This window comes from Malus sylvestris, chromosome 8 (assembly GCF_916048215.2).
Source record: "Malus sylvestris chromosome 8, drMalSylv7.2, whole genome shotgun sequence".
Classification (NCBI taxonomy): Eukaryota; Viridiplantae; Streptophyta; class Magnoliopsida; order Rosales; family Rosaceae; genus Malus; species Malus sylvestris.
The window spans coordinates 26,649,382-26,676,562 of record NC_062267.1 but is presented as its reverse complement, the minus strand read 5'-3'; the positions used below and the strand labels follow the sequence as shown (position 1 = coordinate 26,676,562).

The 27,181-nt window shown below is 36.9% G+C and overlaps 3 protein-coding genes across 3 annotated transcripts; 1 reads left to right on the top strand and 2 right to left on the bottom strand.

The window, feature by feature from the left end:
* Window positions 1-5,016: 5,016 nt before the first annotated feature.
* Window positions 5,017-6,012, bottom strand: LOC126632140 (ethylene-responsive transcription factor ERF019-like). The gene has a single exon (XM_050302381.1). The coding sequence runs from the start codon at window positions 5,882-5,884 to the stop codon at window positions 5,351-5,353; it is 534 nt and encodes a 177-aa protein (XP_050158338.1). The 5' UTR covers window positions 5,885-6,012; the 3' UTR covers window positions 5,017-5,350.
* A 2,933-nt stretch (window positions 6,013-8,945) lies between these two features.
* Window positions 8,946-9,597, top strand: LOC126632141 (17.6 kDa class I heat shock protein-like). The gene has a single exon (XM_050302382.1). It carries the CDS (start codon window positions 8,946-8,948, stop codon window positions 9,336-9,338), a length of 393 nt encoding a protein of 130 aa, XP_050158339.1. The 3' UTR covers window positions 9,339-9,597.
* Window positions 9,598-9,914: 317 nt separating this feature from the next.
* LOC126631490 (uncharacterized) lies at window positions 9,915-25,798 on the bottom strand. Its single transcript, XM_050301611.1, has 16 exons — window positions 25,790-25,798; window positions 25,123-25,238; window positions 24,964-24,991; window positions 24,461-24,557; window positions 24,167-24,210; window positions 23,210-23,308; window positions 22,826-22,883; window positions 22,659-22,711; window positions 22,487-22,590; window positions 20,400-20,469; window positions 19,854-19,975; window positions 19,435-19,542; window positions 18,946-18,949; window positions 13,788-13,847; window positions 13,201-13,220; window positions 9,915-9,990 (listed from the first exon to the last, which is right to left on the bottom strand). The coding sequence occupies exons 1-16, from the start codon at window positions 25,796-25,798 to the stop codon at window positions 9,954-9,956; spliced, it is 1,029 nt and encodes a 342-aa protein (XP_050157568.1). The 3' UTR covers window positions 9,915-9,953.
* Between the last annotated feature and the right edge of the window lie 1,383 nt (window positions 25,799-27,181).

The window sequence follows — 27,181 nt, the reverse complement described above, 5'->3', positions numbered from 1 at the left end:
ATGTATTAGATTGTGCTTTTTCCTATTCAAATTTTTGCGTATTTAATTTTTGGGTTTTTCGTTTTATTATTATTTTAGGGTCTACCTTCAATGTTACGTACTCTTCAGTGTCACGGGTAAGATTTGATTATCAAAAGCGTTAGATTTTTTATATGTAGTATGTAAGTATTTTGACGAACATTTTCAACTTCACGGCAAGTCATTGTTTCCGTGCCATGATTGAGAATCAGATCCTATATACACTGCACTTATCATCAAAGCAATCAAGATCGTTGTCTCATGTAAATCCAGAGTGATTTTGGGAGGGTCCTTCCCCCTAACAAATTGCTTAGTTCCCAGCAACCATTTCTCCTTACCGCCACCAACCTCCCTTATGTTCTCTTTAATCAATATCTCGATTTGAAACAATTCCTGAGCATTGGAATTGGACTCCATTTCTGATTGAAAGTTTAGAAATTTGGATTCCATTTCCGAGTGAAAGTTCAGAACTTTGGCCTCCATTTCTGAGTGAACGTTCAGAACTTTGGACTTCATTTCTGACTGAAAATTTAAAACTTTGGACTCCATTTCTGACTGAAAGTTCAAAAATTTGAATTCCATTTCCAAGAGAAAGTTCAGAACTTTGGCCTCCATTTCTGAGTGAAAGTTCTGAACTTCTGAACTTTCAGTCAGAAATGGAGTCCAAAGTTTTGAATTTTTAGTCAGAAATGGAGTTCAAAGCTCAAGAATTGTTTGAAATCGAGATATTGGTTAAAGAGAACCAAGGTTCAAAAAAGCGCTAGGCGGTTAGGCGAGGTCTAGACAGATTTAGGTAAATTTATTGTATATCGTATAAATAAGTAGAGATTACATAAACTACATGTATCCAACAAGCTTACAATTTGAAAACACATTAACCATGTAATCAATATGAGTGTTTTTGGATGATATATGTATCCAACAAGGCAACAAGTATCCATCAAGTTTACAATCAAAATGAATGTTCTTGGTAATACTTATATGCAATAAGCATCCAACAAACTTCCAATTTAAAAGCACATTGTCATTGAGCATATAAGCACATTGTCATTGAGCATATAAAAAACTTACAAATTAAAAGCACATGAAAGTTGTTTTACTGAGTATCCAACAAACTTATAAATTAAAAGTACATTAAGCATATAATCAAAATGAGTGTTCTTGGATAACATGTATCCAACAAGTTCACAATTTAAAGTTTAAACACATTACACATAAAATGAAAAATGAAAGGGATAAGGATATAAGATACTTGCACAGTTTTAAAGCTAGGCCTCGATCTCTTCTTCTCCACGTCCTTCCAAGACTCTCTCTGTGTCGGACTCGAACTCAATTTCTTCTTCATCATCTCCTTCTTCTTCTGTGTCCTCATCCGATACAAAATCTTCTTCATGAAGCTCTCTTACTTCAACATTTCTAGAACTCCTCCTAGGCTCTAGGGAACTATCCGCCTCTAATGTCCATATGCAGCATCAGTCACCCCATATCGTCTAATAGATTGACTCTTACTAATGTAATCCTCATGTGTTATAAATTTATAAATACACTGCTCAACCACATTGATGCGTGGTATATTGGTATGCAACTCATTCAAATCAAATTGGCAGCTCTAATCCTTCTCTTAACTAAACTATGACTACATAATTGAATAATGTTAACTGCTGATAATCGAAACATATGACTGCACAATCAAACAGTGTTTAATGCAACCACTCAATCCACACATCAGACACCCCATTGAGAAAACTAACACAATCGAAAGAAAAAATAAGACCCAAAACTAAATAAAGAAAATGAAAAGAAAAAAAAACTAGAAATCCAATCAATAAATTAGGGGCAAATACTAAATGTAGTCTAATTGTATTAATTTGGTATGAATCTGATTCATAAATCAGTTCACGGTTCACCACAATATAATGTCTATATAATTAGAATTTACTCCCAGTCCCAGATTACAGATCTTGCATAAAAAAAATCTAAAAAAAACTAGTGAGATTCACTTGAGCTGCTGGGCATCTCGATTCCTTGCAAAGATTCAATTTTATATATCAAATCATCAATGCAGATTGCAGAGCAGCAAATCATCGCAATTAGCATCAAATATCAATTAGATTTTCGAATAAAATATGGAAAATGCTAACCTACAAGTATGCAACTGCTGCAAGAGGTGGAAATCATGGAAATGACTTAAATGAGAGTGGTGGACCATGGAAATCTGGAGATGCGAGATGATATGCCTAGTAAAGAAGTCAAGAGATGATGCCCATCAAAGGATTCGATCATTCGAGAGTGGGACGGTCGAAGAGTCGAAGATGACGAGATATCGAGATAGATGCAGAAAGCAGAACAGAAGAAACTTATGTTTAAAAAATTACGCTAATAGGGGATTGGACACGAGGGAAAAAGGGAACTTAAGTTAGAATAAAAATAAAAATAAAAATAAAAAACGCCTAGCTTCCTAACTCCGCCCAGCCGCCTAACCCGCCTAGCTTCTAGCCAATTTTTCATGATGCCTTGCCCAAAATCTGGGCGGTGCTCCGCCACCCATCGCCTAAGTCGATTTTTAGAACAATGGTTTTTACACACATGATATCTATTTATTATCAATATGATGAGAAATAATGGTCTCTTTGATTGGGCTTTACCATATTTGGGCCCAATTTTTTCCCAAAGAGAGAGAAAAATGGATAAATTGATAATTGTATGGCATTGGCATGCTTTTGGTGGAAATTTGTACTTCAAACAGTCAAAATTCCAGAGGGAAGGTAGAGTTTTTTTTAGTGGTGTGATATCCACACACCTCATTTTACTTCTTACACATCTTTTTAATTTTCGACCGTCGGATCAGATGAATTGAAGAAAATCAAAGGATAAAAATTATTAAAATGTATGTGAGAAGTAAAATGAGATATGTGAATAGCATATTTTTTTTTTTTTACTCAATTCCTCCTCGTCCTCTTCTGCAGTAAAAGAAGATGTCGTTTCAGGCGGGAGGCCAAGGGACTCGCCCCACCTTTCTCATCATGGAGGCGGCTCAGCAGCTCCCTGCCAGTCCCCGCGCCACCCTCACCTATTCCATCAGCGTAAGTTCATTTCCTTCCTTTCTCTGAAACTCGATTCATTGTTCCTCTCTGGGTTTTGGTGGGATGCTGCAAAAATTCAATCTTTTAATCTTCTATTTATTAAGTTTAAATTAATGTCGAATTAATTTCAACAAAAAACCACAGGTGTTAGCTTTACGAAGACCCTTCACGGGGTTCTCGACTACAAGGACTAGTTCTTCTCCTTGCTCATGCACGTTCTCGAAACTCATAGCTTACGAACTACAGGCACGTTTTCAGAATTCCGACTCTTCTATCGATCAGTGGCTGTTCTCTTCTGTTCTGTCGTTACTTTGTTCAGGAATTTGATTTTGTTTTCTGGGTTCTGTTTGTTTTCTTCTGCAGATGCTTCGTTTTTCGAATCACTATAAGGGTTGAGAAGAAGGGCTGTGAAGATAAAAGCTATGAGGAATGATGAATCGATGATGCTCGACTGAACCCAGGTGATGAAATTCAGCATTCTGGCTTAGAGAAGCACCAGAGATTCTTTTGGTTGTGTTTTTGGTACTGCCTCTCCTCCTGCTTGCTTATACTGTATATCAATTTGATAGAAAAGTTTCTTTTTTTATTACGCATCGCATTTGTTTGATGAATGTCGTGCAGATTACCGTGGATGTTGATGGGGATCCACGAGCTGCCTATTTCAGACAAGCAAAGAACGGCCTATGTATAAGGATGGCTCTCTTGAAACTCCTACTTGTATGGTGGTGACTGCTACCGTTTTGTTTTCAATTTTTAAGTTTTGGTTCGGCTCAGAAGAAAAAATCTTCAAATTTTGGCACTTGTTTTTCTTCCTTGACTATTTCGAACAAGATTTTGTTACAAATTCTAGCGGAGTTCAAACTCGAAAAACAGGCGGGTAAGTTGGTTTCTTTTGACTAGTTCTTTGAAATTTCAATTTTGGTTTCCCTTGGGTCATGATTGTAAGTATGTAAGAACAGATTCCATTAGTGTAAAACGTCTTCACCTGAATTACCCCTTTTTGTTACATACATAAAATGCATGGAGATGATTGTAAATCAAACCGTATAAGACCAACATAAAATGGAACACAGTGCAAACAAGTACATCTAAGCTTGAAGGAAGTTAGCAGATCCTCCGAAATTGGCAGCGGGATGTTGAAGGAAATCAGCAGATCGAGAAACAATCTTGAAGCTATGTTCCGGCCAAACATCGATCCAAACAAGCGCTTCTTATTAAGTATACATTTGTTTCAGAATTTTCATTTTTGAGTGATGATTAGTTCATCTGGGCATCTTTGTACTATCTTATGAATGATGCTTAAGTTATTTGTAAAGAAAAATATTTGTAGTTTTAACCCAAAAAGAGGAAAGAAACAATTATTATCACTTTGTGGAGAGAAATTCTCTTGAAACCAATATATTGTTTTAGTGGCACCACCGATGGTATAAATGATTTCCATGTTAGTATATCGTCTTTTCGTGAATAGTGGTTACTTGATGTCACCGGTTGCACAAAGAATCGCACTATTTTCTAGGGTTTCTGTTGGATTTAAAATATATGCTCAATTTGCAGCACTAAAACGTGGTTTAGAAATTCACCATAAAATTTATTGAAGTGTTAATTGGGTTCCAAATCATCATAGGACAGTTGCCTTTTTCCATAGAGGATCGTTGAATTCAACAAAGTATCTGAAACAGGACTTGTTCATTATTTGTACGTTCAAATAATTCAGTTGGTTAAATGAATTCATACGAAATTCTGAATTTGTTTTCTTCTTTTTTCATGATTTGTTCATTATTTGTACATTCAAATTTCATGATTTGTTTTCCACTCTCTCTCTCTCTCCTTATAACGAGGTCTCAAATTCAGCTTACGTCTTTTTCAATATTAAAAAGATGCAACTCCACTCCTTTTTTGGGAGGTCAAAGTCGTATTGTAAATCATAACCAGTCTGTTTCCATTTCTTTGGCATAGCAAGACTTAGTCTTACGGTGAGTGTCATACAGTGCTACATATATATTCTACCAAATCTACCCACAAACACGTGCATAGTTCTAGTTATTAACTTTTTGCTAACATTGCTAAAGCTTCCATGGACCAAAATCATAATTACAAGCGGTGATGGGTTGCTTTAATGATTAGGATCTTTCTCTTCCACCATACCGCATTCTGAATTCAAATTTGTCCAGTAAACTAGTATAGAATGTCATTTGTAATAAAAAATAACACACCGTATAACTTTGACTGACGACACTTAATAATTAGATTTAGAGATCATAATCTTCAACGGAAATGCTCAAGCACCCCTGATGATCACCGCCATTGCCAAACCCATGTCCTCCTCCCCAGCTGCTCATAGAAGTAGAAGTAAAAGTCGAAGTCTCTCCCACATAACCATTTTCCCAAAACTCAGTTGTCTCAACCGCATTGCTTCCAGTTCCAGCTGGCTGCGGCGGCGGGGACATGTTGACAATCAGCTGAGCATCCACTGCCATGCCAGCATCCGAAGCTGCCTTCTGCACCGACCTGGGCGACATATCATCCCTCACACAAGACGGTAACATCAACGGGAAGTTAAGGCCTTCCAACGTGGAAGGTCGACGCAAGCAATAATACCCAACGTCTCGAGCCACCGCTGCCGCCTCTGCGGTGCAGAAGGTGCCTAACCAAAGCCGGTCTCGGGTCCCCGGAACTCGGATTTCGGACACCCACTTGCCCCATTTTCGTTGGCGCACCCCCTTGAGTTTTCTGTTTGATGTGCTGCATGGAGTACTCCCGCTTTCTTCCGAACTGTAACTCATGATGATGATGATATATATATGTGTAAAACTATATATATAACAAATATGAACTTTCTCTTCTGAGTTCTGACTTGTATGCGTAAGTAGCTAGTAAGGAAGATGTGGGAAACGTTCCGATTGAATCTGTGAATGAAAAAGGCAAATGGGAGGAAGTGTTTATATAGGTTGAACAACTACGATAGTCAAAGGTGCAATAATGAATTAATTTTGTAGCTGTAGCATATAATGTCCGAGGGTGGGGAAGGTCAAAATATTCAAAGGTCAAAGTATAAGAGGGGTTTCCACCAATACCAGAAACTAGAAGCGGTATGGACGGTGAGAAGACACCGAGGCAAGATAAGGATAAAACACAGAGGATGTAGAAGGTATTTTATTTCCTACAGAAAAACACACGTGGTTAATTAAGGTGAGCATGAAAGCCGAGTTTTGAGAGAAATTTCTTTATGTCCCAAACACGGATGGTATATTACGTGTTATTATATAAATGATGATATGTTTTATTTTTTAAGTTGTTAATTTTTTAATACAAGTATCTCACCACTTATATAGTGACACACATTGTATCATCCCGTATTATGAGAACACTAAAAAATCTCTCATGGTTGGGATTTATGATTAGAAATACACATCGGGAACGAGTAATCGACTTTGGGGGAGTTTAATTAACATGGTAAAAAATTAACACCTTCAGATATAACGCATAATCATTACAAGAACTGCTAGTAGCCATTAACACTTCTCATCAAAGCATTACAAGAAATATTATTCCACAGTCCAAAATAAAGGAAAATAAAACATAAAAAAATATTGTACAATTCAAAAAATTCAAGTTTGCAACTAGGACGGTGAAGGATGAACGTGAAAGGAAATCAGGTTGGCAAATTCTATGTTTGGAAGAAAATGGAGAGTGAGAAAGAAAGATCGAGTTGCAGAATGAAGAGAGAGAAAGAGCAAGGGGGTAGAAAAGAAATTCTAAAGATGAAGGTTGGATTTTGTTTTGCTTACGCAATTGTGAATGGGTAGAAAAGAAATTCAAAAGTAAAAATGTTTGAACAAGTCGAGCTAAATCTCTCCGTAAAAGGACAAAAATGACCTTTTCAGTGTTTATGCATGTCAACTATTTTTGGGCATTGATTGGTACTACTAAAGGTCTTTCTTTGGCCTTCATTAACAAACCATGTGAATTTGAATTCTGCATTCATTGAAATACTTGGCATTTAATACAAAGAGTATATTTTTGACTCGAAATTCCATGGCAGACTTCTGTGTGGCTTTTGGGGATTCAAAGAGTTAATGAGTTGGCCTAATCGACATATTTTCTAGTATGTTCGGAGAAAATTTAATGCACCGAAATTTCATCGGAAATTCTGGTGAAATGACTTTTTAGTATGTTGTCAATATATGATTAATTTTCAAAGAGTGGGTTACCCTAATCAACATATTTTCTAGTATGTTTCGAGAAAATCTTATGCACCGAAATTTTCGATTGTTAAATTTTTATTTAACAATTTAATAACGAAGATTTACTTATTGGAAATTCTAGTGAAATGACTTTTTAGTATGTTGCAGATATATGATTAATTTTCAAATCTCAATTGCTAAAATAATCATTGTTTAGTATGTTATCAATATATGATCACTTTATCGTCAATCTTTTATTTCTATTTTATTAATGTTTGATCATTATGTCGTTGATATTTAATTTTTGATAATTTCAGCAATTAGAAATTGAAATTAAAGATCATGTCAGTCAAAAGTCCTCAGTTAAAACAACATATAGGGCACGTTGTTTTGGTACACTTGAGTTATCCAATTTCGTGAAACACAACGTTGAACTTCAAAATTTGTTTGGTTCTTGTTAGAGTTTCTGGTTTCCACATTTAGATATTTGCCATTTTAATCCTTGACCAATTTGTTGGTCCAACTATCCTCTTAGGTACATTCCAGCAATAATCATTCCATCTTTGTTTGTTGATTTGTACTTTTCGTGCTTGAGATATGAGGAAAGGGGAGATGAAGAATGGCACCAAGAGAGGACGAAAAAAAGAAAAATGAAAGAAAATAAAATCTTAAAAGTGCACAACTTAAAATAAATTTTGATTTTGAGTGCTTTCATCGATTAAATAGTTATCAAACTGCCCTTAAATTTTCAAATCAAATGATTCCAGAGTTTGCATTTTACTTTTTTCTTTTTTGAACAATTTATACATACAAACAAGTATGTGTTCTCATAAATTGTAAAAATAGAACTAATCTAAAGCAAACGCTTGAATCAATCATTAAAACGTAGATATATATCTTCTCTATTGTGATTTACACACGTTTAAATTTTTAGCCGCAACCGCGACGAGAAGGGACGGAGGCCATGTAAAGAAATGAAAAGAACGAGGAACGATGATACACAAAAATCACTATGATATAAACCGATGTATATAATCATTTGATAGAGAACTTGACCTGTTTCTTCCAAGGACTAAAACTTTGGAATCGTCTGGTGATTTCTCAGTAGAATGCTGGTATGTCTGAACCACAGATTTAAATATCGATATTATCGGCGAAATATCGCCGATAATATCGATTTTTCGGGTAATGGATATTTAAATAGGTTTCCGTGTGGTTTTCGTCCAAATATCGCGATAATATCGATAATATCGCGATATTTTGGAAATATCGAAATATTTCGTTGAACGGTGCAATCGGACTCCGATTTCGAACGCCGGAGAAGAACGCCGGAGATGGTGTGGCTGTTCCCGAGCCCATTTCGTCCCAAAAACCTTGCAAAAACACGAATTTTAACTTCAATTTCACATATATGCTTCAAATTTCACGCATGCATCAACGATTCAACATATGATGTCGGTTTAGGGCTTAGGGTTTCAATGGAATCTCACCTGAAAAATCGATGACTGGGCCAACTCCTTGCTCAGCGGCGCACCACCAGAGACGACTGAGCCAAGTCCGACTTCGCCAGAGCCACGATCAACGGCAGCGAAGGATCGAGGGAGTGGGCGAAGGATCGAGAGAGTGGGAGAAGGGGGAGATCTGTGTGTGTGTGGGTCGAATGGAGAAGGGGGAGAAGAGAGGTCAGGCCTCAGAGAAGAAGACCCTGGAGGCCCGGGAAACAACCGTCATCGCCAACACGCGCATCGACTGGAAGGAGACCCCGGAGGCCCACATCTTCAAGGCGGACCTCCCGGGGATCAAAAAGGAAGAGGTGAAAGTGGAGGTGGAGGACGGGAGGGTCCTGCATATCAGCGGCGAGAGGAGCAGGGAGCAGGAGGAGAAGACGAAGAACTGGAGAAGGGAGAAGCTCAGAAGTTCTAGAGAGAAGGAAGGGAGAGAAGAGAAAGACAGAAGTTCTAGAGAGAGAAGGATCCAGAGTGAGACTCTGTGGGCGTGCGTGGTTTTGGCTTTTGGGGGGGGGGGGTTTGTCTGTGACACACTGACTCACTGACTCTCTCTTCTGCGTGTGATGTGTGGTGGTGTGAGAAAAAAAAAAGAATCCAATGCAATGATCCAATCCAAATAATTCAAAATCAAATAAAAAAACATATAAATAATTCAAAAGCATCTCCAAATAATTTTGACAAGACACTCACTCTACACATAGAGATGATGAAGATAGTGAAAAAATTGAACCTCATAGGAACTCTATGTGGTACTAAAGTGTAAAATATTGTACTAATTCATTATATATAAATGATTATGGTGTGTTTAGACTTCTTTCATTAATTACTACATATTTTCTACACTCACAATGTTTGTCAGCTCGCTATATAATCAACTTGATAATGTTAAATCCATCATGCAATGCATTTCCTTCCAATTTTTTGTGATAAACTAATAGATAATTGACTAAATAAACATCCTGCAAAGTTTCAATAAAAATTTCCAAGTTTTTCTTACAATTTTCGTGGTTTCCATGTAATTTTTATCGATATCGATATTTTACCGATATTTCCATCGATATTTCCGTGTTTTCAGACTACAGATATTTCCGATATTACCGATATTTAATACCATGGTCTGAACTGATCAAGAGCGTGCTAAAGCTCCCCCAGGTTTTGGCTCAATAGAAAGAAGAGGAAAGGATCCTAAACAGCCCGCCCGGATTAGAGATGGGCAACGGTTATGGCGGACGGGTAACCGCGGTTATATAACCGTTTAAGTTTTTACCCACATAACCGTTTACCCGTTGGGTATTTACATAAATGGGTATACCCATACCCATAACCGTTTATAAACGGTTAACCATACTCATAACCACATACCCATTTACCCAAAACCGCATACCCATTTAACCATAACCGCATACCCGTTTACCCATTTTTAACCCGTTTACTCTTTTTTTTCACCCGTCTACCTATTTTTTTAACAATTTGAAAATTAAAAAGAAATGAGAAATTTTATTTAAACTCATATAACCTATTTATACACCCAAGTTACTCTTTGCACCCATTTAATTTTTAACTAAACTATTAATATCTCTTTAAACCCAAATTTAATACCTAATATACCCCCATAAACTCAATTCAATATGTGGATTTATTTTTACACCCATTGACTCTTCAACAAATGTAAGATTGAAATCAAAGAAGAAGACTAAGAATGGGGTTTTGGGTGTGAGTTTTGGAGATTGATTTATGGTTTAAGCTTGGTTTATGTGGCGATGTGCGGGTTTTATATGATGGTTTCGGGTGCATTGAAACCCATTTTGTCGCCGGAGATGGTGAGAAATGTTAGTGAAAATCTTGGGTTGTGGATGATATGAGTGGCAAGCTGAGGTTCTTGCAGAAAGAGATGTAGGGTCTTGTTCCTGGGAGGGTTTCAAATTGTAGCTATCCTAGTTCTATATAGGACATTAGTCAGGTACTTGGTAATCAAACTTCTGCTTTACAAGTTTAATAGCAATTCAGCATTATTCGGTGATAAACTTGAAATGTCTGTTCCAAAATTCACAAACTTGAAATGTTAGGATGGTTTGCTTCTAAGCTCACATTGCACATTGTATAAATATGCAAGTTTAATAGCAATTCAGCATTATTCGGTGATAAACTTGAAATTTTAGGATGGTTTGCAGACCGCCGGGTTGCTCACGAGTGAGTTTTCTTCCCGTTCTTTCACAATCTTATCTGGCATAGTCGCATAGGTAAAGCTGAAATCGTTTTTACTAGATTATTTATGTTAGTGTTGTATGGTCAGCCTTGAGATATTTTGAGTTTTGTGTCATGATGTACAAACATATACTATTTTCTTGCTACATTGTTGTTGTTGAGAAGTGGTCGGATGGAAAGGTCGATAGGTATGTGATTCGGAAGCCAAACACTTCCTGGGTGCAGAGAAGTGTTGAATATATCATTCCAGCTCAACAATAGTTAGTTAGACAGTTAAGAATGTGGCTGCGTTGTTAGAGTTGTTATCGAATTAGTTAGTTAAATAGCTTAGGCTGCAAGTTAATCGTGATGGCTATATAAACTGTATTCTCACAGTTGTAAAGATTAATTCAGAATCAATGTAATCAATTACTTTCTCTCTTTCTCTTATTCCCTTCCCTCATTCTTCGATACATGCTCTTTCTGCATTTCTTTGTTTTTCTGCATTTCTGTTAATAAGAAGTTGGGGTGCCTCAGTTGTGTAGCTAGATCCGAATACATGGATTCTTGAGTACCGGTGGAGCACGATATGTGATAACCAAAGATTGGTTTCAGCAGCACTAGCCTTTTTTGAAGAATATGATCTTAAGAATTCTTGGAAAGATGCAGCAGAAATTTTGGCTCTTATCTACTTTTGGCAACAACCAGTACCTTGAAACTACTGCAAATTACAATATCGAAATCCCAACCTAAAGAGCTCAGCGGACATCTTTGGAGGTGCAATGTTTTCTCTCAGCAGATATTCGGACCTCATATCTTGTGAGAAGCTTTGAAAAATGTCCCCTTGTTATGTTGTATTGTGGAACTGTTTGAGCTTAATTGTTAATCTGATCTCGAACTATATATGTTCCCTAACGGTGTAATGTAATCGGGAAATTGTTGCTTTCCTGATTATGATTAACTAACAACAAACTGCGTTCTATTTGGCGTTTGGAATCCAGGTAGATAGTAACTCAAACTATCCTAAATGAAAAAGCTTCTTTCATAAATTGAGTCATACCTTGGTTGGAGGATTCAAAACTTCAAAATCACCATCCATCAATAGAAAAACTTATTTTTCTCTATGAGAGCTATTAGGGTTTTAGCTAGAATTAACGTAGGATAAACAAAGAATGATCATAGGGTTTAATTATAGTGTTTGGGTTTATTGATAAATTTGAGTTTTATTATTAATTTCATTTTGTACCTAATAGTAATTATACAATAGAGTAAAATAGACAATTAACATTCAAAATTTTAAGTTGGGTGTAAAAAGAGATTGCATGGGTTTAAATAAAATTTCCCAAAAGAAATTTGTCATAATTTTCTTTTTTCTAACAATTAAATACCGTTATAAATACATTTAACATGAATTTTTGTATTAGCGGCAATATTATTTATGAATATATGCGATGTCTCCCAATTATTTGACGGTCAATCTATTACAAGAATCATGCATGGTTGTAGGTTAATTAATATTCTTGTATACATACATACATACATACATACATACATATATATATATATATGTAAATACGCATCAGTTTGCTAATAAGCTAATTTGATAAATATTTGGATTTTTATTTAGAAACATATGTTCATCGATCCAAGCCATTTAATTGATTTCTAATTTTTGGGTCAAATACTTAATGAAAACTCGAGGCCAATTATATATATATATATATATATATATATATATATATATATATATATAGGTACGTATCAGCCGACAATAACATGTTTCTAAAAGCTCGAAGTAATCATTATCTTGAATTGGCCAAAGCTCCAAAAGACTCCAAAACTGTCGAACACTCTAATGCTTTAGCACATTCAATCACATATATTAAACATTGGTCCGTTTTATCAACTATATTTTTCTCTCAAGTGAGGCATATATATATATTATGGCCCTTTATAGCCAAATATGTTTCGGGATACTAAACTTATCTAGAAACTAATTTTTTATTTTTTTTTAGTTTTACATATATTAAAATAAATGGTTAAATGGGTACCCGTTTATAACCGCGGGTAATACCCATAACCGCTCATTTAAATTTCACGGGTAAACGGTTATACCCATAACCGTTTATTTATCTAAACGGTTACCCATAACCGTAACTGTCAAATTTAAATGGGCGGATAACCACGGTTACCCATAACCAATGGGTATTTACCCATCCCTAGTCCGGATTATTAGCATGGACCTGAAAATGAAAGGACAGAAAATGAGCAACGCTGCAGATTTAGCAATTACAGTACAGTTGATATTATCCCATTCATGCAAGTTACAAGCAAATTGTGTCGAACAATTTGATGTTTTAAGCAGCATCTTATACACTCTAGACTGCATTAACAATACCAAAGAATCACATGTGCATGACTGTATGACAAACACAACTTCCCCAAAACTACGAATTCCCTTGTCCAAAATGACTACAAGTAGTTCCTATGATACTAATAAGTAGCATTGCAGCAAAGAAAGTGTCACTACTGAACGACGACACTAATTTTGCACAAAATTATAAATCCTAAAACTGCTAACCCAAATAACCGCTCAAAAGAAAAATACATTAATTATGATTCCCATGCCCAAAATGCTCACCCAGGAGTCCGGGAACCAATACTGATCTATCGGAACCTCTAAGATTCTAATATATCTTGTGAATGATTATATATATATATATATATATATATATATATATATGCGTGCACATATACAAACACAAGTGTTCCATATTGTGTGCTTCACTCTAAACTGTAAAGCAACTTACCCAGTGGCCTGCATCCTCAAGGACATGCATTTCCACACCACCTGCTTCCTCAGCAGCAAGCTCCTTAGTGTTAGGATATAAGTGTATGATGTGTGTGTGTGTGGAGGATATAGCCATGTGTCACAAATGTATTGGAGGCTCTTGGAGTTAGTTAAGAATGTGTTGTATTTACAGGACAGGTGGATCACAATTGAATGTAATGTGAAAAAAACTGAAATTTTCCCTCCTTTCTCTCTCTCTCTCTGTTTGGTTGTCTCTTCGATACATTTCCTCCATTGTTGCTGCACAATTACATTGTTGACATGGTATCATCGCCAGCAATGGCTGACGCCGTCGCCTGACGATCCCGGTGCTTTCGCTTTTCGTCGTTCTTCCGGTAGTGTTGGTTGCTTGCCGTCGGTTGTCTTCTCGTTGTAGTCGGTTGCCTACTCAAACCCTAGATTTTTGGGGTTTTTGGATACTGGTGCACTTCGTCGTTTTCGTTGAAGGTATCAGTTGCGCTTCTTGATCTCTTGCTTCTATTTGTGAATCTTGGTGTGGATTGCAGTGTTGCTTAGTTACTTCGCCTTGTTGATTGTTGATTTGTCGAAGATTGTTGGTGGACTTGTTCGTTTCTTGAGGATTGATGATTTCTTGCTTCTATTTGTGAATATTGATGTTGATTGCGGTGCTGATTGTTTTCTTCGCATAGTTAATTGTTGATTTGTCGAAGATTGTTGATTGTCTTGTGTTCTTACGGTTCTTGCACAAATTGTTCATTGGTGATTAATCATGGTAACGACTGCACAGTTAGCCCTTACTCAATCTCCTATTTCCTCCCTCATACCAAGTGTTGGAAATACGGTTACGGCCAAGTTAGATGATTCGAACTATGTTACCTGGAATTTTCAAATTGAATTGCTCTTGGAGGGCAATGTCATTATGGGGTTTCTTGATGATTCTATTCCCTGTCTTGCCCAATATAATGCAATTGAGACTGCTACTGGTACTGTGTTTGATACCTCATCTGTAACTGATGCTTACAAAGTTTAGAAAATTCATGATCGAGCCTTGATGACTCTCATTACTGCAACTCTGTCACCTGCGGCATTATCCTGTGTTATCGGCTGTCAAAGTGCCAAGGAAATGTGGGTTAACTTGAAAGAAAGATTCTCTAGCATGACTAGAACGAATATTGTCCAGCTGAAGATTGATTTACATAACATTAAGAAAGGGGCTGAATCCATTGATCTTTATCTTCAAAGGATCAAAGATAGCAGAGATCAGTTAGCTGTAGTTGGTGTCAATATGTCTGATGAAGACATTGTTATTGTTGCTCTTAGAGGTTTACCACCTGAGTATAATACTATAAAGGCTATTATTCGAGGGAGAGAAAACCTTGTTTCTTTGAAGGAACTCAGGTCACAGTTAAAGGCTGAAGAAACAACACTTGAAAAGGGATTTAAACAGCCACTAATGACTGCAATGTATGCAAATCATTCCAGCTCTATGTATGAGTCCGGTGGGACATCTGGCGCAAAATCTTTCTCTGGCTCTCCATCTTATCAATATCCATATCTTTCTGGTTCTCAAATGATGCACGGTGCTCAACTGCCGCAGCTGGTTCCAATGCCTAATATGGTTCCAATGGGTTAAGTCCCTCAGCCTACACAATTTCAGCAGTTGCCTCTTCCAGGACCATATGCTTTTGTTTCACAAACAGGATCTGGAACTTACAACAACTTCAGGGGGAACAATTTCCGGTATAAAGGTAAGGGCAAAAAGTTTAATGCTGGATTTCAGGGTTCTACTTCCCCAAATGTTCAATCTTAAGCTACTTTTCAAAATGTTAGTCCTCAATCATCATCGGTGCAATCTTATAATCCTATGCGAATCTGTCAGATTTATGACAAAAAAGGTCATTCTGCACTTCATTGCTTTCAGCGTGGTTGTCAAATATGCAATCGCGTGGGTCACACTGCGGCCATATGTTTTGATAAGGGAAATCCACCAATGTCCATGCCTCAACCTATGTCTCAGCCTATGTACTCTCAGCAGTTTCCAGCTTCTGGTTCACAGATTCAGCATCCTATGCAGCATATGTCTTCACAATATATGTCGACTTCATCTATGGCACCGCAAGCTTCTTCTCCTATGGTTTTCACTGCAAGGACTGATCGTTCTCCATCTGCACCACGACAAGAGTATTGGTTGCTTGACTCTGGTGCAACCAACCATATGACCTCCGAGCTGTCAAATTTGCAAGCTTCTACACCATATCCAACACATGAATTGGTCACTGGGGCTAATGGAGAAGGTTTACCTATCCTCATATCAGGCAGTCTTGTATTACTACTCCTTCTCATAAGCTTCAGTTAAACAAAGTGCTTTGTGTTCCACATTTATCTCAACATTTACTTTCTATGTATCAGTTATGCAAAGACAATAAATGTCGATGTATTGTTGATGAATTTTCTGTGTGTATACAGGACAAGGTCACCAACAAGGTACTCTTCCACGGACTAAGTAACAGTGTCGTTGACCCTCTTCCATTGTTCAAACCACCCCAACTTCAACCTGCAGCATATCTTGGACAGAAAGTGCATGCTACTCTTTGGCATTGCAGATTGGGTCATCCAACCAATTCTATAGTTCGTTTAGCTCTTAGTAAGTCAGCTATTTCCTTACCTTGTAATTCCGTACCTCAAACTTGTGTTTCTTGCTTGCAAGGCAAGTTTACCAAATTGCCATTTCCATTAGTAGCATCCAAATCCAATGTACCCTTTAAGGTCATACACACTAATGTGTGGGGCCCTGCACCTGTCATGTCTATAGAAGGACATAGATACTATGTGTCCTTTATAGATGAATGTACCCGATATACATGGATTTTTCCAATGATGAATAAAGCTGCAGTTTGTGACATTTTCATTCAGTTTCATGCTTTTATTCACAATTTCTTCTCTGTTAATATCAAAGTTTTGCAAAGTGATGGGGGTGGGGAGTTTGTTGGGTCTGTCCTTCAAAAGTTTCTAAAAACCAATGGTATTTTACATCAAATGTCTTGTCCCTATACTCCTAAACAGAATGGGTTAGCTAAAAGGAAGAATAGACACATAGTTGAGACGGCAATCACCCTACTTCAACAAGCCTCACTTCCTTCCAAGTTTTGGTTTCATGCTTGTGCCACATCCACTTACCTTATTAATAGAATGCTTACTCATGTCTTAAAATGCACTCTCCTTTTGAAGACTTGTATCACTCTATTCCTCAACTTGATCATCTACGAGTGTTTGGGTGTGCTTGTTATCCTATTATGAAACCATATAGACAAAATAAGTTGGTCCCAAAAACCACACAGTGCATATTTTTAGGATATGCAGCTCAATATAAAGGGTATATTTGTTATGCTATTAGAGATCATAAGTTGATTGTCTCTAGGCATGTTGTTTTTTATGAGAATACTTTTACCAATCTACCAATGCAGTCCACTAGTTCACATTCACATGTGTTACACACTCCGGTTATTCATTTTAATACCTTTCAGCATCCCTCCCTTATTCCTGTTCCATTTCCTCATGTTGAGTGTTCCATGTCACCTACCAATACTGCTTCAAACCATAATGTTACTCAGTCCTCATCTCCTATACATGGTGATCTTGTTCCTGCTCTCAATTCTCCATTGGTGGATACCGTTTCACATTATGTGGAATTATCTGACATTCATCCTGATGTCACCATTTCTCAAGTCCCCGACCTGCAACATGTTTCAGTCTCTCAGATCAATTCCCATCCGATGCAAACCCGATCCAAGTCTGGCATCTTCAAGAAAAAGGTTCTCCTTGCTCAAGTTGATTCTTCTCATGATAAAGAACCAAAGTCTTTCACAGCTGCATCCAAGTCTGTTGAGTGGAGGAATGCCATGGAAGAAGAGATAGCAGCTTTGGTTAAACAGAAAACGTGGACGTTGGTACCTCTTCCTCCTAACAAGAATTTGGTTGGTTGTAAATGGATCTACAAGATCAAAACCCATCCTGATGGCACAGTTGCTCGCTACAAGGCCAGGTTAGTGGCCAAAGGCTTTTTTCAAGAGGCAGAACTTGATTATTATGAAACCTTTAGCCCTGTGGTTAAACCAACTACAGTGAGGCTCATGTTATCTTTAGCTGCAACTAAAGGATGGCGCTTGAAACAACTTGATGTTAAAAATGCATTTCTGCATGGTTTTCTTGATGAAGAGGTTTATATGTGTCAGCCACAAGGCTTTTTTTATTCTGATCATCCTAAGTTTGTGTGCAAATTGGACAAATCTCTTTATGGTCTTAAACACGCTCATCGGGCTTGGAATGAACGTTTTACCAAGTTTCTTCTTACCTTGGGTTTCAAGTCTTCATATGTTGACCCTTTTTTATATGTGAAGCATGATGGTCAATCTGTGGTTGTCTTATTACTATATGTTGATGATATAATCCTTAGTGGTGATAATGAGACCCAAGTTCAAGCAGTGATTACTCAGTTAACTAGTGAGTTTGATATGAAGGATTTAGGGCTTCTTCACTATTTCCTTGGTCTTCAAATTGAATATCAGCCTCATGGTCTACTTGTGCATCAATCCAAGTATGTTTCTGATTTACTCAAGAATACCAACATGTTGGATAGCAAGCCGTGTACTACTCCTTGTCATCCCAACCAAAAATTACTCAATCATGGTAGTCCTCCATTTCCTGATCCAGGGCTTTATCGAAGTATTGTTGGGGCCCTTCAATATTTGACATTTACAAGACCGGATGTGGCTTATTCTGTCAATCAGGTCTGTCAGTTCATGCACTCGCCTCTACAGAGTCATTTTGTTGCTGTCAAACGCATTTTGCGATATCTTAGAGGTTCCATGTCTCTTGGTTTATGTTTTAAACCTGGTATGTTGGATATTAAAGCCTACACAGATGTTGATTGGGCGGGTGATCCCAATGACCGGCGGTCCACAACCGGTTTCGTAGTGTTTTTAGGGTGTAATCTTATCTCCTGGAGTTCTAAGAAGCATCACACTGTTAGTCGATCCTCCATTGAAGCTGAATATCGTGCTATGGCAACCACCACTACATAGGTGGTTTGGTTACAACAGTTGCTTAAGGATTTACATATTCCTTGTCATGATATTCCTTTTCTTCACTGTGACAACATCTCTGCCATGGCCTTGGCTACGAATCCTGTCTTACATTCCAAAGCTAAACATATCGAAATTGATTGTCATTTCGTTCGTGAACGTGTTCAGCAAGGCTCCATTATGTTGCAGTTTGTTCATTTTGCAGATCAGCATGCTGATATTTTTACCAAAGGGTTGTGTTTTCCTTTGTTTAGTTCTCATTGTAACAATCTTATGCTTGGTAGTACCTCCCATAAGATTGAGGGGGAATGTTAGGATATAAGTGTATGATGTGTGTGTGTGTGGAGGATATAGCCATGTGTCACAAATGTATTGGAGGCTCTTGGAGTTAGTTAAGAATATGTTGTATTTATAGGACAGGTGGATCACAATTGAATGTAATGTGAAAAAAACTGAAATTTTCCCTCCTATCTCTTTTTCCCTCCTTTCTCTCTCTCTCTCTCTGTTTGGTTGTCTCTTCGATACATTTCCTCCATTGTTGCTGCACAATTACATTGTTGACACTTAGCCGCGTGAATTCTGTGGAGATCTCGTAAAGCCCATCTGTGCAAGCTCCTTTCTGCTTTCAAAATGTTTACATGGACACCTCGAGGCACATCTTCAACAATTTTCCTACAATGATCCGATCCAATAAGAGCCAACTGCAAATTTAACATTCGAGATATTGGGAAAAAGTTGAAGCAGACATAACTTCAAAATGAAAATGTCCTTTTTGTTTCAATATTTGAAGGGTATGTAGTTTGATGCACATCCAGAATAAAAAATGAACACAATATAAAAGAAAATACAATTCATGAAAGAATACCACCAGCTCAGACAAATGGGCAGTATTTTGGTTGATTAAAAGGATATTTAACCGGTAGATATTGACTCCTGTGTCATATATAAAAATAATCCAAAAGATAAGGATATGAACTAATTGCCATAAATTTGTTTCTTCATAGGATTTGTACATTTCAGCGATTCCCTTCAGATCGAACACCCATGGGAAGGTTGATGGTGATGAACCAAGAGAATTGGTTGGTCGAAGATTAGTAACCACCCACTGCACATGAAACAGCATATATAATAGCAATAAAATAAAATCCTGAAGGCATATAGAAGAAGAAAAAAAGGAAAATCAACTGCACTGCAAGACAAAAAGAACACAAGAGTATCAAGTGAAAACGATATAGTGAAAATAACGAGACACAGAATGGTAGCAGAAGATGGGATTGGAACCCTTTTTTCCCACAAAGTCGGTTAACATAACGAGCAAATATGCATCACTGTTAAACTTGAAAATTAGATAGGTGCTATCAATAAAGAAACAAAATGTAACGACCAAATATGCAAAAACTTATGACAAAGCGAATTAGGCCAGGTATTAATGTCGCAGAAAAGGAATACCAAACTGATCCACACATAAAAAGTTTCAAAGCCCCAACTAAAAATTATTCCCCTCAAGCATGTCTCACAGTTTGAGGTACCTGTGCGACATCTTTGGAGAATCCTTTTTGAACTAGAGCATCCACAACATCCCGCTTTGAGGAAACCTGCCTTTAAGAAAACTAATGAAAATAACTTTAAAACTTTGAATTTTTAACGATAAAGACAAAATAAAGGGTAAAGTGAATAGTACCAAGATTGACTTTTTAGTGTAAAAATATGATTTTTCGTTAAAGTGAACAGTACCGGGAGCTTTTCGTTAAAGTTTTCTTAAGATAAACGGGTAGGATGAACTTTTTATTGAAAGACAAATTGGTAGAATGACAATCTTACACAGAAACGAACAAAACGAGGATGGAAACATTTTTCAGCATATGGAGTTTGGCCCATACACATTAACAAAAGTCTTTACAACAAACACAGTGAGAATGATACCCTTTTCAGGTTTTGGTCACTGTAGAGGTACACATGTATCACTTTCAGTAGGACCCAAAATGTGTGCAATAAACTGATTAACAATGATCCGATATCAAGGTGTATTACCTGAATTAAACTTAAGAGTTGTAAACGGAGAGAGACAAAAGATGATAATAAGGGGCTGGAAAGACATACTAATGATAAATAATTAAATAATAAATGGACTACAGAACTTAAAGGCGCCCAACTTGCTAAAAAAGAAAAGGAAACAACTATTAACATGTATTCACCTCGTTTGGCAGTGTACTTAGGTCATCTCCAATCGAGGGCTGGCCAGAAAGCTCGTTTTAGCCCTCTAGTCCTTCAAGATATTAATATTTTAATGAACAGTACATGACCATATTTGCTTCCATCTTCAATCGAGGGCCATAGTGCTCGTTTTAGCCCTGCCACAAAAAACCGTCTTCAACCGATGGCCAAAGGGCTATAGGGCCAAACATAATTTATTATTTAAAAACTACAACTTAATTTCAAATCCAACGGCTAAGTGACGTCAGCATGACGTCAACTAGCCGTTGGATTTGAATTTTTTTTTTTTTGGTTATAAATAGGGTGGATATTAGGCTATAATTCACACAACTTTTAATTCAATCTATTTCAATTCAATCTCTTTCAATTCAAGTTTGCAATGAATTCCAACTTTGGATCCTCTTCAGATTCCAACTAGGGATCCTCATCCAATTCCAAATTGGAAGAAAAATGGGCGCAAATGAGACGAGAAGATGAAGAGTCTGATGATGAAGTTCAAGTAAGGCGCAACAAATAGGTCAAGAAGGGCTCGTGCAAAAATATATGATGGGCCTAATTTGTCTTTGAATTCAAGAATTGGTAGTATCTCTATAAATAAGTACATGAGGTGCTATAGAATGATACGTTCTCATGCCACAAACAAGTACCTACAACAGGATCTTGTTGCACATCTTTGGGCCAAAAGAAGCATGGAGTAGGCGTTTAAGCTTTATGTGGTTAAATGTTTTTAAAAATGTTGTTTAAGATCAATGTTGTTAAATGTTTTTTTTATGTTGTATAACTTTTATGTTGGTTAATGTTACTTAATGTTGTTTCATATTGTTTAATGTTGTTTCATGGTACTTAATTTAATTTAATGTTGTATAATAGCTAAGGAAGTTATAGGAAAAAAAATAAAATTAAAACAAATATGAAACAAATTTTGTAAAATAGAAGTTATAGGAAAAAAATAGAATTTAAAAAAAATATGAAACAAATTTTGTGAAATAGAAGTTATAGGAAAAAATGGAATTTAAAAAAAAATAGGAAACAAATTTTGTAAAATAGAAGTTATGGGAAAAAATTAGAATTTAAAAAAATATATGAAACAAATTTTGTAAAATAGAAGTTATAGGAAGTTATAGAAAAAAATAGAAGTTATAGGAAACATTTTGTAAATTAAAAAAATAAAATAAAACTGTAAAAGAAAAAAAATTCAAAAATAATGGCTAGCTGGCGTCAGCTAGCCGTTGGATTCAAAATTTTCTTTAAGCAATCCTGTCGGTTATAACCGACATGATTGCTCTGATTTTCTGGCTAGCCCTTTGGCCCTTTAACCCTTTCAGATTCTGTGGGACCCACGAGCTCTCTGGCCTAGCCCTCGATTGGAGACGGTTTTCAGGCTATTTTTGACCCTCTGAACCCTTCGGTTGGAGATGACCTTAGGGCAGATATCAATTCTTCTGGATGGTCCTCCCCACCCACACCAGGACGAACTATTCCAGGCGTAGCATCTAGAACCCAAACCTAGACAAACAACTAGTAAGACAAATGGAAGGATAATGATATATATTCAATACATTCCCATTACTTACTCTGACTGGTCGTGCAAGAGGTTTTGCAGCTTGATCCACCATGCTCAAGGCAACTACATGAAAATCAGAAACATAGTAAGCATCAATAGATTTTAAGATGGTGTAGATTTACTGTGTACTAGCACTCTCCAATAAAAGACGCAACATGCCAAAATAACCTAAGATACCTTTCCCTCCAAAACTGTGTCCGACTATAACCCGAGGTGTTAATCTAAGCTGTCGAACCTATCAAGAAGAAGAATCAACATTACCTTACATAATTGTATCTGAAGCATGGGAAGGTACTAGACAAAAATATACAAACATCTGGGAGTGTTCAAATGCTGAGCATACAACACTGTTCGTGCAAATGATAACGAAGTTATAAAAATGTGTGCAAGGCGAGTACGAAAGAAAAATATAGGCATAAGAAACACAGATGAAGGCTGTGAGATTCAACTAATTCAGAACAATAACTGAAACTTTTCTTGAAAAAATATAAGTTAATATATAACAATGGGGCAAACTTGTTCTTCATAAATAATGACAGCAAGTGCTCAAGAAACACGTACCAGTTCTAGGACATCAAGCGCAGTGGATGAAACACTATGGGGTCCCCTTTTCTTAGTTGATGCTGAATCACCATGACACCGCAGGTCCACTAACAGAAACTTTGCAAATAAAAAAAAATAACATAAGATTGTCACCATGACCAAATACAAAAATTCCTTATACAATATATCTAAATACACACCCAAAAAAACACAGAAAACATGCTTTACAAGCGTAAGTAGTGAAAACAGGCTAAGTAGTACATATGCTTAATTAAATTAGTCACAAAACTATGGAAAATTATTTAAAAGAACCCCAAGTGAGAGATCAATCCTAAATGGCTCCCAAGTTTTTTTTTTGTTTCCATTTTTCTTCTATCCCCTTGAGACAATTAAAGTATTGCTTTAAAAACTTTTGCAAATTATCTATGGTTACAAGGGGTTATTGGGAGTTATAAGTGTAGGCTTTAGCATGGTCTAGGACTTAATCATTTGAGGTGTAGAACCACCGTTTTAAAACTTAGGATTTTGGGTTTAGCTCTCAGGCTTTGGGTGGACTACTACCCACCCAGGGGTGAGTGATGTGATCTCGTTTGTTAGTGATGATTTTGTGTGTGCCTCGATATAGGTCTGTTGAGTGTCATTTGGCAGATTTGTACCAGTGGTGCTTGTGTTTGTGGTAATTCGAATCGCGTTTGAGAGATTATATTCACACACCCCAAATTACTTCTCTCATATCTTTTTAATTTTTTAATATTTTAATATTTTCTACACACCACTAGCATTTGATAAATAAATATTAAAAATTTAAAAAAATATAAAAGAAATAATTTGAGATGTATGAATATAATCTCTCTAAAGCTTTAGACGATACCTGCCATGTTAGAATTCTATAAGAAAATTAAATGTTATAAGCGTTACCACATAAATACATGTTTCATTCATTATAAGTTAAAGTACAAAACCAGGGGACAATACCTGCCATGTCGGAAATTCTTGTGCCAATCTCCTGGTGAAGGTTCCTGCAATATCAGACATTACGGATAAAGCCAAAGACTATTTAGGGGGGACATAGCACAAATCTTCTTGGAGGAGGGTTGGTTTGCTCGGGTGAATTGTAAGTAAAGGAATAAAAAACGCACAAGATTCACAATTTCAAGGCATTGACAAGTAGTCCAGATGAATCCAGAAATGCTTTTCCTTTCACTATCTTCCAATTTTGAAGAAGTATGGAAGTGAAATGACATTAGAAAGAGAAGGGAACAAACGTACCCCAGTTCTTCTTGCTACCTAGAATTCCATGCAGAAAAACAGCTGTTGGAGGCTCAGGTAACGACCTGTCCACAACCACAGCCGGACTCCATTTTACCTGCAAACTATGACTATTCAGATATGTGAATAATGTCGTACCCAGTGCACAAGGCTCCCGCTTTACGCAGGGTCTGGGAGAGGTAAATGTCGGCTAGCCTTACCCCCATTTATGAAGAGGTCGCACTTGGTGCGATGGCAATTGCCTTCGCCCATGAATATGCAAAAATAATAAACATAAACTATGCGGCAACTCCTCATGATTTCTCATCTTCACTGACTAGCGCATTTGAGATTGCTCCTTAATTTAGTTGTTTGTTAAATTTTAACATAGGTAGTGGGGCAGAACAAAAGTACGCAATTTTTATATAAATGGGTTAGAATCTGAACAACAATTGCATCAAGTTCTCAATCATAAACTCACTATATGTCACCTTATCAGGAGATTAAGGAATACAAAGCTTTACGTGTGCTCCTCGAACAAGATCAAATGCTGCCAAATAAAAACAAAACAAAAAAATGTTATTAAGTAGCCTGAAACTTCATAACATCGTCTACATTCCAAAGAAGACAAACATTTACAATTTGTTTTAAGTCACTGTATGGCAAAAGTAGTTTTAGATACCAGGATGTCAGAAGGCTTGGAAAAATCTCCTCTTCGTGCAATCTTCGCATCAACTAATGCCATACGAACACCCGAATTCTTATCAGACTTGCCCAAGTGACCAACTGCTAATTGATTCTATATCAAGAAGAGGAAATGAGGAAGGAAAAAAAAGTGATCATCAAGCAGAATTTTGGTCTCAAAAACAGAGAATATGAAACTACTACAAATTTGAAACTTAAACCACAGCAAGCCCACATCAGAAATAGTAAAAAATGATCATTTATAAATGATAGTTTTCTTGAATGTAATCCAAATTCCTTGATTAAACCTGTTGTAAACTGAAATAGAAAAGAACAAAGTTACCCGAAAAATGTAGAATCCTTGAGTGGTGAATGATTCTTGGGATGAGTCGCGGATTAAGTCGCTCTCTTTAAGACGTTTCGTGGCTCTGCCCAAAGTGTGCAAGCAGTTCACAAACACCACGTTGTCCCCAGGATAAAACAGCCTAGAAGCTTCTTCTTCTGATAAGATTCTTCCTTGCACACCGGAAGAACCTTCGAACTAAACCTTTTTGATATGTTGCTTTTTAAATTAATATATTTAAAACTTTTTTTTCTTCTACTATTTCTACTCCACGGCTAACTAACATATATTTCTGCATCCTTATACATATACTAGCCTCTTACCACACGCATACGCGTGTGGCAATTGACATTTTTATATATCTTTTATTTAAATAATTAATTTACATATTTTTTAAAAAATTATTTAAAAAAAGAAGAAGAAATGAATTAAAAATGTGAAACCACCCACTAATGTGGGAGGTTTTGTTTTTTTTTTTTCTATAATTTTAAATATTAAATTCATTCAAAATAAAAATATGGTTAAATACTTTAGCTTCTTTTGGTTCAATTGTAATTTATGAAATTCTTAAAGGACAATTTATGGTATTTTGAATGTTTCACCATTTTAGGGTGCTCACTTTATATATATAGATATATATATATATATATATATATATAGACTTTGGAAGATGTGAAACTGTAAGAAATCAAGGAAGTTTATGGGGATTTATGGGGTGCAAAACTGTCTGCAATCAAATGCAAAACCGTAGGGAATCAAATGCAAAACTGTCTGCAATCAAAGGTTATATTTAATGTTTGTAATAAACCAAAATATAAATATATTTAAAATATTTAAATAAAAACATAACTGCTCCAACAAAACCCACATAAAATATAACAAATTTGAACAACAAAATCTTAAAAAAAAAAAAAAAAACGGTGCAACACTTGGTACTTCACAACCAACCAAGGCTGAGACGTTGGCTCATCCGATCACTATAGTTGAGCCTGCCGTGCATGAAGATGGAAAGAAGAGATCTTCCCTACCTGCTTAGGAGATACCGGCTGAGAAAAAGCTAAAGACTTCTTCCGCTGCTCGTGAAGGTTTGCCAGCTGCCCCCAAGCTCGTGATTGACTTGACTTCCTCCAAGGGAAAGAAAGAAGAGGATGCTAGATCTGTGCTAGTGACGCCTGCCATTCCGTAAGTGGCTAGTTCGATTGCTGACAAGATTGCTCAGCGTAGAAGTTTCGATGTGCCCCCAGTGCCAAAATTTGTGCCAAAACGTCCGTCGGGGGCTAAGTCTGGTTCACCTTCAGAATTGTTGCCATGAAGAGCGATAAGGTAGACTTTGCTGCCAAAATGGCGCCAAAACCCTCTCCCCTTGCTGCTGGGTCTAATTCGCCTGCTGAGAAGAATGAGACTGCTTGTGTAGGCAGTTGTGAGAAGTCCACCAAGTCTGTTTCTGGGGAAGCTGCTGAGATTTGTGTGATCTTAAGACCATATCTGCTCGAGGACATGGATGTGTATGCCAAGTTTGTTGATGGCGTCAAAGGGGTTGTTGGTCCAAGTTCCTTTGCGAAGCATACAACCGAGTATAAGAGGATTGCTCTGCTGGCTATGATGCAGAAAACGGCGATTCTAGCAGCCGAGTCTATCCTCATTGATCAAGAAGACACCAAGGCTACCAAGGAGGTGGTAAGGACTATGGCAGCCGAAGCTTACTCCTCGGCTGA

What these genes read in the sequence shown, in the direction of transcription:
- LOC126632141 (XM_050302382.1), top strand. Translation starts at nt 8,946, where the DNA reads ATGGAGAAGGGGGAGAAGAGAGGTCAGGCCTCAGAGAAGAAGACCCTG.
- LOC126632140 (XM_050302381.1), bottom strand. Translation starts at nt 5,884, where the DNA reads ATGAGTTACAGTTCGGAAGAAAGCGGGAGTACTCCATGCAGCACATCA.
- LOC126631490 (XM_050301611.1), bottom strand. An exon ending in TCCAAGCCTTCTGACATCCT is followed by an intron (nt 24,992 to 25,122) that starts GGTATCTAAAAC and finishes TTTTTATTTGGC; the next exon opens with AGCATTTGATCTTGTTCGAG. An exon ending in GTCCATGCTAATAATCCGGA is followed by an intron (nt 9,991 to 13,200) that starts CTAGGGATGGGT and finishes CTCTAATCCGGG; the next exon opens with CGGGCTGTTTAGGATCCTTT.